Source organism: Acanthopagrus latus, chromosome 23 (assembly GCF_904848185.1).
Source record: "Acanthopagrus latus isolate v.2019 chromosome 23, fAcaLat1.1, whole genome shotgun sequence".
Taxonomy (NCBI): domain Eukaryota; kingdom Metazoa; phylum Chordata; class Actinopteri; order Spariformes; family Sparidae; genus Acanthopagrus; species Acanthopagrus latus.
Window position 1 is genome coordinate 11229493 of NC_051061.1, and position 13232 is coordinate 11242724.

Sequence of the window (13232 nt, forward strand, 5' to 3'; positions counted from 1 at the left end):
TGTTGTGTTTGCATGCACATACAGCACATTATTCCATCAGCATGGCTGTGTTGTTAACTAAGTTAACTGAATTTAATACATTCAAAATTCTTTCAGACCCTTATTGAGATTGTTTATTCAAACATGTACAACAGCTGTACATATGTCAAATGGACATTTTTCTTATAAAAAACTTTAAGGTGCAATGTTTTTAAATTTGGACAACTTGGTGAACTGGGTTTTTCATTAACATTTGCTTTCATTGGGTAATACTTATTGCCCTGTATCACCATAAGTTACAAATAATTACTAACTCTGCATACTTATAATGGGGCTCTGGTATGGATCATTGTGTGAGTCATTAAGAAATTGCAATGCACTGCACTCCCAGTAAACTGTCAGTTATTCTGTGCATTTGTGTTATCTGAGAACATGAGACAAAAATAAGCGTGTACACCTGAGTTGTAATTGAAACAGGGAACAAGTGTACCTTGTTGTAAAGCCAGCAACAATTTAAAATAATAAAAAAACAAATACCACAATAAACAAATGCTAGGTGAAAGGTGGAAGCCAGAGAGAGAGAGGTACTGGCTGACTGTAGAAGGACAAAACTCTCTAATGACATGAGTCCACGTCCATCTGAATATTTTCTTCACATTAAAAAAAAATTCCAACACACGAGAATGTCCATGAGTCAACATGGAGACATTATAAAACTGCCAGTATGTCCGAAACAGTGGGCATGAAGTGCTTTTCATAACCTGATGTGCCCTCTTCTTCCGAAACAGTGGGCATGAAGTGCTTTTCATAATCTGACGTGCCCTCTTCTTCCTCTGATGAGTTCCAACAATCCTCCTTGTCCCTCTCCTCATCTGAGTCAACCATTTTACTGTACGCCTCTCTTCTATATTTGTGGTCTGTCCTTGGACACTCCTTTGTGATGCCATCCTTCATCTGATCGTCTTGGCAGTCCATCTGGGAGCTCCCCTCTCCGACCGCTGGCCTAATTAATCCGTCAGTGTCTGAAGTTTCCTCCAGGGAGGACTTGGAAGACCCCGGCTGGATTTCGACAACCTCCAACAGAGAAATCTTTGGATGTGGCTCATGGACGGGAATGCAGATCCAAGTCAAGGGGTCGTTAATCTAGGAGACACAGGTTTTGTTTGTTTGTTGTTGTTTTTCTTGCATTTTGGCAATACACGGAAACAAACCAGGACATGCCTTCATTCATGGGCATGAAGTTATAAATGGGTTTAGCAATTGGTAGTCAAATATAAAAGTAACGGCATTACTCAGGACCAAAAATCAGTGTAAACCCTGTGCCGAAATAAATCTCTCACCTGTTGCTTCATCTCTCTGAAAATGTGACTATTGCGAGGATCCGGCACTTTGTCGCAGTAAAACAGAGGCACCTTTCCTCGACAAGCACTAGCAGACATATAAGAAAAACAAAAACATCAGACAACCATCACAATCTTGAAGATCAACATAAAAAATGTTAATTAATTTCTTATTGGCCTCAACGTTAACATCAACATTATTTGAAACTTACAGGAAATTTGAATTCAGCCCAACAATTTAGTTTTGCACCCTAGTTCCAAATAAGAATTCCGATAGTCAAAGTATTAACCAACGCAAAATTTTAAAAGATGTGACTTTCCAATCATAAAGATTAGCCAGTGACAGGAGAGCAGATGTTTTGAAATACAACAAAAGTCAAAGAAAATGTGTTAAATATGATTATCTCACCAGACTACAAAAATTAGAAAGCAGACACCAAACACACACAGTATTACCCGCAGGACTGGGTAGTTTGCTGAAAGAGAGAGAGGGAGAAGTGGGATGAGAGAGATAAACTATTTAAACCAGTATTATTATGTGGTGGTATCATGATTACTCACTATGTTGCAAGAAATATCAAATGACACTTCTTAAAAACTTGTTATCGTACAGTTCATCTTAAGCTCATCACATTAAACAAGAGGTAAGATGTGATGCAATACCAAATTCCTCAAGGTGCTTTGTTTCGAATGTCACAGTGACATTTTCTCCAGGCCCTCTTGCAGACACAGCTCTTATCCACACCCCGTACTTCTGTCCTGGACTGAGATGCTGCAATGTGAAATTCCTACACGATGCACTCACATTGTACACTAGGAGAGACAAATTGCATGGGTGAGGTTAGGAAACCAGAGATTGGCCAACAGAGTTGCACCAAACTATCTGTAGTTTTGTTTTTTTCTTTTATTAATACTTTGTTTCACTCTTTACAACTTTCATTCTTTTATATATTCTTTATTATTTTACATATCCATAGATTTTTTAACAAAAACATAATCATAAGAGTAACTAAGAGTTTGATGTCATGCTAACGGCTCAGTGAAGTTGTATTCTATAACATAAAGACAATGCTGACCAATTACTGTTGAGGCTAATGGCATGTCATTAGGTTTTCAGGTATTTGACCATAAACAGAAAATATGAACAATTTTCTCGCCTTTATGGAAGTTACTAAACTCATCCTGAGGTGGACATGAATGTAACTAACTTCCCTGGCAGTCCATCCAATAGTTATTGAGACAATGCAGTCAAAGCCACAAATGTGAACCTAATGGTAGATCACCCGACATCATCTTGACCGTGAATGCCTGCACCACATTTAGTGCCCAGTTTATGTCAAGATATTAAAAAAAAAAATGTAACCAGCTGGTGGTGCTCTTAGGAAAAGGTCAGAGGATCACCAAAGTCAGCTGGATTTATCTTCTGGGATTTACACATTTTCCAACATTTCATGGCAGTTCATACGCTACACCATTTTGGACTGAAGTGTGGTGGACCAACCATACAGACATGACACCAGTCCTAGCTAAAATGATCTAATGCCAGTTTGATCTGATCCATTGTTGTGAACAATCTTTGCAAAATCATTTGAGTTTCCTTTGTATTCTTTACGTATTACTAAAGCTTTATTAAATATTGTTGATATACCATTTTGTCCATCAAGTCCTATTTGGTAGTAGAGGATCAGCCCATCCTGCTTGGAGAGGGGACCAGGATCCCAACGCAGGGTCACATGAGTGGCAGCAATGAGAGGCACCTCAAATGATGGCAGTTTGGCAGGGACTGAAAAGTAATTGTGACGGAAGCATGAGGATTACAAGTTTAACTTCTATTTAAAATAAGGAGAGACGAGAAAAAAATAATTGAATGAAAGGTCCAAGAACAATGCAAAAATACTTACCTCCTTGACGAGAATATCCAATAGCTGATAAAAGGTGATGGACTTTCCCGTTGTGCAACACTTCGAACAATGACACTTGGTGAGGTTTGCAAATTTCAAATTGACCTGTAGGTGGAGACACACAACAGAGTAAATTAGCCACTTTGAAAACAGCCTGAAACCACCCGAATTCAGCATTCAGGTTATCTGATCACTGATCTAGATGCTTGAAACATTTAGGCAGTCTTGTTTTACATGTTATCTTATTATTATCTACGCTATTTTTATCAAAGTAGTCAAATCAAACAGACCTTTAAAAAAAGCTGCTGTCTGGCTTTTGTTCACTTTTACCCAATCAAACCCTTGGGGATGTCCTGCCTGTTTGTATTGCACCACATATTGCCTCAGGGTGTCAGAGAGCTGAGAGGGGAGATTCCAGGACACTGTGAGGTTCTCTTCATTCATCTTGAGGTGCAAAGGTTGCTCATTTTTCTCTTTACCTTGGTAGGAGAAAGTTATTTGTTACTTCTGTTGATATAATACGAATACTAATGAAGGAATTTAGATAATTAGATAATACAAATATATAATTATTTTAGCGCCATTTTCCAGCAATCATATGCTTAACTATAACTTTGAAGTTATAGCTCTCGATAGTTTTATGAAAGTCTGGAAAATTGATACCTGGTACTGGCAGGGTGAGGTAAGAGGGCACTGTGGCACCATGAGCATTGTAGGCTGACACACTGACTGATGATGCATCTTTTAGAGAGGAATTGAAGCGGCATTGCACCTCATCGCACCACATGCCATATCGTTCAGCCATGGACCCATTCACCACCACCGTCGTCCCGTTTTTGTAAGACAGTCTGACTTCATATCCTAGAATAAGACCGCAAGCCTGAGAAACAGGAAGCTTCTGCATAGGGTGAAGATGAGAGGATAGTTGGTGAGGTTAGTTTGCAAACATAATGACTCCCGTTCTTGATTTCAACCAGAGGACAGTGATTGGAGGTGAACTGTTCGACGTACCTTCCAGGTCAGAAAACAGTCTGAGATTGAAGGGTATATCCCACAGTCCATCCATACATCTAGCTTCCCAACAGGGGCTGAACAAGAGAAGGCAGGGAGCAATTAGAATGAGTAAATAAGATTAGACTGGCTTTTGTCTCATCTTTGCAGGTTTACTGTCACCATACTGTGTGTTTTGTATCAGGATTATAAAGTCAAGAATGTAACAATGCATTTGTGTCAACTTGAAGTTATTGCTTCCGTGCAGAGATACCGCTGTCATGTCTGCACAAGCCAAGCCAGTTGGCTAAGTCACAAAGATGTTTTAACAGGGGGAAACAGCTGTGGCTCTGTCCAAATGTAACAATATCTGCCCATCACCACATCGAAAACTCACTTCTTATCTGAACCTCAGCAAGAGAGTGAAAACGCACATTGTCCAAAATGTCAAACTATTCCTTGGATACTTTTTAAAGCAACAGTTCACAAAACAGAAAACAGACAAAAGAAACTACAACCATTTATGAAACATTTCCAAGTTCTTTGTAATGATAAACTTGTAAAACACATCAAAAGTGAGGACTCACTTGTCTCTATGGCTGGTATTCTCTCAATATTACTCCAGTCACTCGTCAATCCTGTGCAGGCACAACGAACTTGAAATTCATACGCTGTGCAAGGCATGACATTTTCAAATGTATGGCTGCCATAGACTCCCTCTTCCCCCTGTGTGGAGAGGAAAAAGCAAACATCTTGAGTATGTATTCAGTGAATAAGGCTTTATTAAATTCGTAGTGTCTAGTTTTTCTTTCAGGATTATCTTTGAGTTTTTTTCAGGACATTCATTCATTCATTTATTTATTCATCAGCACTGTCAACTTACTCCATTACACAATGTGGACTATGCTCAGAGGAAGAAAAAGGAAATTAGTGGAAGTCACCTCAACCCAGACTTGGTCTGCCTCAGTCCGATGTCGGACAGCACAGGGTCCCATTGAGAGCTCCAGCTGATCACAGTGGGAAATCCAGTGAATTTCGTATGGTTCCTGATGGCTGGATAAGACTTTAGGAGGAGGTGGCTTGACTAGATACAGAGACAGAAACCAATAATTTAAAGATGAATTACGAATCAGTAATTCTAGTTGTCCGAAGGTCATCAAGTACCACTATTATTATTATCATTGTTATTATTGCTCTTTTTGTTGTTGTTGTCGCTATTGGTGGTGGTAATGTCTGACTCACAGATGTTCGTTGGATCGAACTCAGCCTCTTCAGATTTGGCTAAACCATGCCGGTTCATTGCCTGGACCCAAACGCGAAGTCCACCATGGTGGTTAAAGCGCTCACGATCGATAAGCCCAGTCAAACGGGTCACATGCAATCCCCTGGTAGACAAGACAACACTAGACAAGACAGGACAAGTTGAGTAAAACAGATTGAGAGGCATCTCTCAAAGCCAGCAGAATATTGTCATTATCAAGATGACAATGAAGTTTTTAGTTGTGTTCACCTGTTGTTTCCTGGTGCCCAGTGCAGGCTGTAGTTAGTGGGGATCTGAGGTTCCTCCCTTGGATCCAATGTGCAATGGATATCTACAAAGCAGCTTTTCTCATCACATGGGATATAGCACTCAGGGGGAGAGGGAGTAGCAGGAAGACCCGGAGAAACTAATAGGGGAGAAAAATAAGATACTATGTCATATCATATCCCGTAGTTTAGGTTGGTGCACTAAATTACCAGTGGGACACAAAGAAGGGAAATTAGGGAATATAAGAAACACTGTACAAAAATGTCTAATCCAAAATGCCCCCACCGTGAGTCACAACAAGGAATGGTACTGACCCACTGCTGCAGTATTCCATGAAATTATGACTCACAAAATGAATAACCATAGACATAAACATCTGAAATAAAAACAGTTGCTTGGAGAAATTAAAAAGTTTAAAAAAAGAAGAAAAAAAGGAAAAGAAAAAGAAAAACACATTATTACTTTAGTATGAGCTTACAAGGCCTCATACTGACTTCATATATGGAACTTAAACATCCAGTATTGATTTTCTGTCACTTCTGCATATTAAGTGCACATTCTTATTACTACTCATTTGTGTTTCTGTCGGTTAGATTTGACTGCTGTGGCAGCAAAGACACAAATAAAATGAGAGAGCTTTAAAAGATAACCAGAGCCAGAAAATAATAGACAGAAGACTGAGCTTAACCTAAAAAAAAAAAAAACTGACACACTCACTCACTCACACCCACGCAGAGCATTTTTTTTCTATTCATCACACGACTGTCACCTTTACCCACTTCTCGTAAGCATGTGCACTTTCAGTGGTGATCAGTTTGATGCCTGTACACAGCACGTTGCAGAGAGGCACGCTGACAGTACCGTTAACAGGAAATGAGCCCTTTGATACGTTTGAGTCCACATAATGGCACCTCTCCCCCTTCCTTGTCACTACTTCCTTCTTAATACATACACTACTGAATCACATAGGATCAGTAGCGAATAAGGGAACTTATGGGCATGTGACTGACACATTTTAGCAGAAAGAGGCCCTTTATCAAATCATGTTACACTTGATGCCCTCGGTGTGTAACGTGAACATGTGCTGCACAAAAGAAAACACTCCACTCATTCTCTATCATGGTTTATTATGTAGTTTTAAAATCACAGTTTGCTAGTATGAGCATTGAAGTGCATGAAGTCTACGGCATACTTTGCTAGAGAGCAGACTTAGTGGCAGACAAAGTATTTAAAACCTTTATTTAAAGATCTAGTATATCCCCAGAGTTACAAATAGTGATAAAGCATTTATAGTTATAACCTTTATAGTACATTAGTGTGAAATGTAGCTAATCTGATCTGATGTCTTTCTACCCTTGGACAGTTAATTCTTTAACAATACGACATTTCTGACAAGCTGATCATGTATTTTGGATGTAAAATGTCATTCAGCAAAGTAACATTTATTGTAAATCTAGCGGAGTAAAACAGCCCCCCCCCCCAATGTAAAACTATGAACCAGTTAATTTTAATGAGGCTGAGCACAAACGGGAAGAACTGAACCCTTCACAGTGTGAGAGAAAAGTGCCCAAGCCTTGGATAAGCCTACCTGCTGGAACAACACAATTTGGCAGGTTAACCAGCAAGATGGACAGAAGCCACCCTGTCTTAAGTGTGGCCATTACATCTGGACCCAGGCCGCTAGTGCCTGCAGGAAACACAAATAAACACAGTCATACACATTGGAAATGTACCAGTTACGGACGCTAAAGTCTGAAAACGCTACATTTGTCACATCACAGCCCTTTGTTGGTATTTTCGACCAATTAAATAACTATAGTCAGCTGGAAGAATCACCGACATGTGGAGCCATTGCATAGATACATATGCTAGTCTACTGTAACTGCCCTAAATAGCCGACATGCCGACAGTCTGTATGCCAGACACACATCCTGTCAGATGTACTCAAGTGTAACTCAGCTGATAACGAATTAACGGATAGCTGTATATCCTAAAAACAGTGAGACAGCAGTCAAAATACTCCATATCAGGAAGAGCAATCAAAACGTTGGCTGTCCAACTTTAATATCCTATATTCTTATAGTAAGCTGTTTTGTTCATAAACATTAGATACCATCAATAGCTCATAACTATGAATTATTTACCTCACAGTGACACACACTTCTATCCCTGTCGTGCATCCTGAAGCGTTTCAAAACACGGTTGACAGATCAAGTTTTTGTTGTTAAGTTAAAACACTAAGTCAAGCGGACGATCTGGCCCCGCCCAATTTCGGAACTACCAATGACGTGAGCGCACGCGCGCGCGCGAACGCAGCACTTCTGTTGAAGAATTTTACACAGATCTCTCACTTCCTGCATCCTGACAGCAGCAGGTCAGGAACGTGTTTGTCGTGGTTAGAAGGCGTTTTTTTTAATATACCGAGACAACACATGTGGCTTCTTACCATAACCAAAGTTTTGGAGATAGAGGAGAGCAAAATAGATCGTCCACGGGATAGTACAGCTACTGAGAAGTCAAGCAGTGATTGTAAACTTACTATGAGTTCCTGAAACGTCTTACTCAGAACGAAACTCTTTTTTTTAACTTGCACATTCCTTCTCCCGCTACGTCTACTTCTTCTCCTCCACAAAGCAGACGTATATAATGTAGATTCTATTGCAATGCAATTATTTGACAGCTGTAGTTTCTTTCGAGATTAGGATTTTACATTTAAACATATAGATGTATGAAATTGAAGGCTTTGTTAAATATTAAAAGTGGTTTCTAACCTGTTTCTACATTTATTTAACTAACTTTATTCACCAGTAACCAGTTTGGAGTTTTTTGAAAATTACTTTTGACACTTAAGTATATTTATGGTCAGATACTTAAAGAGTTTTACTAAAGTGCGATTCCTATGGATAACTTGAAGTAATATTTTAACATGATATCTTGGCTGTTACCTACTTTTCGCCACACAGGTTAGTATTTCTGCCAGATATTAATGTCCCCACCCCAACTTCGCTGATCGGGAGGTTCATCTCAAAGAGGTGACATCATCCCTCTTTAAATCACAAAGACAAGGGTAAGATCAGTATTTATTTGATCACTAACATGTCACATGTCACCGTGGTGTATGATTTTAGGGAAGTGTGGATGAAATACAAAATACGAAAGGCTAGTGTGTGTTGTATTTTTGGCGAAGTGATGCTACTTTTTAGCCTCTGTAGTTGTGGAAATGTCAATAAAACAATCCAGTGCTTCTTTAACACAATTTTGTATTATGAGTCTGAATATTTAACCCATCTAGCACTTCTTGTGCTATGAAACAAATGCAAAATCCCTAATCCACTAATGACTGACAAACAAGATTATTCATTCTGATTTATTTTGCCGTCATTGCAATTCATCTTAAAGCAGAAAAATATATATAAATAACAGCGTGTATGATAGTGGTTGGGAAGGACAAAACAGCTTAGTTCAAGATTGAAAGCTGTTCATTACAAAGTCAAGAATGCATTTTTCAAGAGAAAAATATATGTAAACATTTTTGAACACATGGAAGCCCTTTCCATACACTTCATAGATACTTGGAAAAAAACCCAACAACAATTCAAACAATTAATGTCATAGGTTAACAGAATGACACAGGACATAACATGACCTAAGATCCATGAGTTTGTGTGTATATTTGTGTGTCTGTGTAATTATGTGTACAATATATGTCTGCTGGTGACTCTCAGCAAAGGGAGCTGATCTCACTCTTGCTGCAGCCCCATTTGCAGCAGGCATTGGACAGGCCCACCACCACGTCCCGGCCTTTGCGGTCAGCCTTGCGAAGGGCTTCCAGGATCTCTTCTGTGATGAAAGAACGGGCCGGCCTGCTGAACACGCCCTCCTTGTTGTCTGTAGGCGTGAAGCTTAATTCTCTGTTCCTTTGGAGGAGAGTCTCCACCACAGAGTTGTGATTCAAGCCCTCTGAAGAATCTTCCTGACGGGAGCTGAATGGGTCCTCCAAAACATCTAATGCAGTAGAATGGGCAAATACAACATAAGAGAATGTTTGCCATGTTTTTTTTAGTCAAGCACAGATATTGATAATTTATTCAATAGCAGTTTTTATAAGTAAAAAGGTCAGCATAATCTATCCATGATTTCATCTTAAATGAGAATTATAGCTTCTTGATTCCGGCTAAGATTGTCCATACGCCAAACACTGACCAAGCCATATGCCAATCAGCATAAGCATCTAATAAAAAAATAACTAGTATCTTCTGTCAATCTACTCTTCAAATTATCAGTCGACTTGTCCCTCTATTGAACATATCATTGGCATATGCTTTTGAGTACAATTACACAGTCACAATAGAGCAGAAGATGTATAAAGACATCAAGGACACTCAATTCATTTACACTGATCCAGAGAAGAAAATACTTATCATAGCATTAGAAATTGAGGGAAGAAAGTTGATTTCACATAATAAATAGAAAATAAAATAGCTAAAGTCAACATATGAAACAGTAATAGTGACAACGTAGCGCCTTCAGCCTCTCACCTGCACTGATTGACCGTCTCCATCGTGACCCCCCGCAAGTGAAGATGACTGCACGGATGAACTCACGACCACACAGCTTCACCCCATATGTTGGGTCATCCATGGGCTGAACCCCAGCCACCAGCAGACACATAGCCAGCATCACAGCTTTCCACATGGTACCCAGAGAAAATAAAGCTCAACTGAAATGGTTGAAATGATAGGCGATTTCTTTGCTTTGAGCAGTTCTGAGCTTTCTGTCACCCTGTTTGCAATGGCTATGACTTTCTGGGTGACCCAGGCGTGGTTTATAAAGGGGATTCGAGCTCTGCATGTAGACGTGCAAACTGCGCATGCAGGCCTTTTCCGGAAGAGGAAAAGATTCAATGGAGAGATACAGTCAGAGACCTTTATGGAGACAAAAAGCGGACCAAAGGTGGCATAATTACCAAATATGTCAGAAGCCTCAATGTTATAATTGTGGTTCAACATGAGCATCAGATCCAACTCACATTTAACACGTAAAAAATCCTAGAAGCTATGAGACTATGTGGCATCATGAAGTTATAGCATACTGGTCAGTTATAACTTTGTTTCTATTTATGTGTCTTCCACAGGGCTCAGAAAGTTCCTTTGCTATATTACAGCATATCATGGTGTTCTGTGCCCTACTAGTACCAGATTGTTGTGTACAATACATAGATATTCGAAAAGATCAATAGTCAAATAAATCAAAGCAAGAAACACATTCAGAAAATGATTATAATTGAGAGGAAGCTTTAGGTTGGTGGGTGATTTCAACAAATAAGACAGGGTTACTTAACACATAGAGCAACAGCTGAGGTCTGAAAAGAGAAAGGTGAATTTAATGAATGATTGTTTTTTTATTTTTAAGAAAAAGTGGGGGAGTAATATAGTAATAGTGACATTGCCTGAACACACGAAGTTAACCTTTCCGGCCTCAATACGCATGTTGCCATGAATTCCTCTGATAAGATTTTAGACCTGCTGGCACCGCTACAGCGACATATTTAGGTCATTGTGGCTGATATCATAATTATTTACCCTCTATTACAGCCATGTGTATAATTTTCCCATTCTCTTGAGAGCCACATATATTTTCATCTCTTTGCCAAAAGGTGAATTGGGGGAACTGAGACAAAACCAGTGACATTTTCCGAGTCAGATAACAGAGAAGTCTTATTATGAGCCGAACAAAAATAAAACACATTTTTATCTGTGTCTAGTCAAAGGTCGCTCATTTATGGATTTACAATGGAGATGGTGAATTTGTAATTAACGTGGTGATAAAAAAGCAAACAAAATGACATTTTAGCAGGGTGTCCACCCTGACATTCATTAACACAGTATCACAGAAGTGACCTGTGGATGTCACAGGAGCAATATGAAAATCCAACAGCCTACTTTTTAGGAACATGTGGTGTAATTAAAATTGCACACAGTAGATAAGTTCATATAATTTATTTCATAACAGCGTGTTGTCATTTATATGTTCTGTTGTATGACGACCAGATATGCCTGATAAATATGGACACAGGGAAAGAAAATTGTGAAGTGGCTATCTAGGGCTAGCAGGAGCTGGTAACTGTGCTGTTCACACTTTTTATAACATGTAATAAGAATTATTTAAAATATATATTAAGTACATAGACTTAGTTGAACACAAGCTGTCACTACAATCAAGTCACTGTTCATTATTTGCCAGACAAGTCAAACTGCTAGACCTCAAGTCCATTCACTGAAAGAGCTTGGTGTCAAAAAATCCAGATAAACCTGACAGGTGAACCATCCATCAACAAAAACAAGTGTTTTTTGTTTTTTCAAATTGCCCATGTCACACCATGCAAAATTAACAACTTTAAGCAACAGAGGTAACCGCAGAAGGTGAGAAGAATAGACATGAAAAAAACATAAATACAAATAAATATAAAGGGGAAAAGGATAACATTTACAGCATTATTTGACATTAGTCAATTTATGAGTCAACATTCAGCACAAAGCTCATGAGCAAATCAAGTGTCTCTTGTTTTATCCAGTTAATCACAACCCAAAGAGATCAACACATAGCTAGGAAAGGAGCTATCTGCATGACAACACATTCTGATTTTTGAGTTTAGTTAGTTTTGAACGATGACAAATTGTTTCTCCTTGTGTGAGTTAAAGAATGCAGACAGAGTGAGACTCACAGCTCCAAGGGTCCTAAAGCAGTTTTTCAGTTGTGTGAGTGTGAAAGTTTAGCCATCATAAAGTACTAAACCTGAGGTTGGCCTGCACGCCAAATGGTGGGAGATGCCCAAACGTTTATGTTCCGTAGAAGAATAAAGGTGTCAGTTTGGGGAGAAGACCTTAAGTTGATGAGTTATGGAGATGAGCAGGGAGACAGGTCAACTCCTCTTTTTGTCTATTGGCTAATTTACCAAAGTGACCAATTAGAAGAAGTGGGCATGTACGGGAAAAGGGACTCTAAAAACCCTTGCACAGGAAGAGAAGAGAGGGGTGGCATTTGGTAGAATTCCTGAAATCGAAGGCGGTGGGAGTTCTGATAGGGCAGAGGGCAAAGCGTTTGGCATTACATTGCTTTAGATTTGAGAACTCCAGATGTGTGGCCACACTGTTCGGACGCTGGGCTACTTGAAGTCTGTTTCCATAAAGATTGCTCTATCATTCCATAGAACATAGAAATGTTTCTCTAATATGTAATGTGAAGGGGCTTGTCAGAGTCCAACAGAGTGAAAAGCTCTGTTACAAGGATGGTGAGAAACAACGTTCCACAAGGAGCACAAATGGGTAGTAGACAGAGCTGCTATGACACTTTTGACAAGCACTAAGATTAACCTATGACTTTCATTGGCACATCATCCGCCTAGTAGTAAAAAGTTGATGTCAGTGATAGACAGGGATGTCCCTCAAATGGGCGTGGGGGGCTTTGTAGCGAACGTTTTCTATACCTGTGCCT

At 39.3% G+C, this 13232-nt stretch overlaps 2 protein-coding genes across 3 annotated transcripts; both read right to left on the reverse strand.

Moving 5' to 3' along the window:
- Window positions 1-87: 87 nt before the first annotated feature.
- Window positions 88-8028, reverse strand: il12rb2l (interleukin 12 receptor, beta 2a, like). Its single transcript, XM_037087920.1, has 15 exons — window positions 7883-8028; window positions 7327-7425; window positions 5721-5877; window positions 5453-5613; window positions 5152-5294; window positions 4798-4936; window positions 4232-4308; window positions 3884-4118; window positions 3511-3699; window positions 3221-3325; window positions 2968-3102; window positions 1983-2132; window positions 1729-1795; window positions 1320-1407; window positions 88-1122 (listed from the first exon to the last, which is right to left on the reverse strand). The coding sequence occupies exons 2-15, from the start codon at window positions 7397-7399 to the stop codon at window positions 688-690; spliced, it is 2154 nt and encodes a 717-aa protein (XP_036943815.1). The 5' UTR covers window positions 7400-7425; window positions 7883-8028; the 3' UTR covers window positions 88-687.
- A 92-nt stretch (window positions 8029-8120) lies between these two features.
- rln3a (relaxin 3a) lies at window positions 8121-13171 on the reverse strand. Of its 2 annotated transcripts, none has more exons than XM_037087926.1 (3): window positions 12463-13171; window positions 10277-10663; window positions 8121-9743 (listed from the first exon to the last, which is right to left on the reverse strand). In XM_037087926.1, the coding sequence occupies exons 2-3, from the start codon at window positions 10431-10433 to the stop codon at window positions 9460-9462; spliced, it is 441 nt and encodes a 146-aa protein (XP_036943821.1). In that variant the 5' UTR covers window positions 10434-10663; window positions 12463-13171; the 3' UTR covers window positions 8121-9459. The 2 variants fall into 2 exon arrangements, with proteins under 2 accessions (XP_036943821.1, XP_036943820.1); XM_037087925.1 differs by lacking the exon at window positions 12463-13171 and adding an exon at window positions 10768-10819.
- Between the last annotated feature and the right edge of the window lie 61 nt (window positions 13172-13232).

What these genes read in the sequence shown, in the direction of transcription:
- il12rb2l (XM_037087920.1), bottom strand. Translation starts at nt 7,399, where the DNA reads ATGGCCACACTTAAGACAGGGTGGCTTCTGTCCATCTTGCTGGTTAAC. An exon ending in TGGGCACCAGGAAACAACAG is followed by an intron (nt 5,614 to 5,720) that starts GTGAACACAACT and finishes TGTCTTGTCTAG; the next exon opens with TGTTGTCTTGTCTACCAGGG. An exon ending in CCTCACCCTGCCAGTACCAG is followed by an intron (nt 3,700 to 3,883) that starts GTATCAATTTTC and finishes TCTCCTACCAAG; the next exon opens with GTAAAGAGAAAAATGAGCAA.
- rln3a (XM_037087926.1), bottom strand. Translation starts at nt 10,433, where the DNA reads ATGTGGAAAGCTGTGATGCTGGCTATGTGTCTGCTGGTGGCTGGGGTT. An exon ending in GAGACGGTCAATCAGTGCAG is followed by an intron (nt 9,744 to 10,276) that starts GTGAGAGGCTGA and finishes CTACTGCATTAG; the next exon opens with ATGTTTTGGAGGACCCATTC.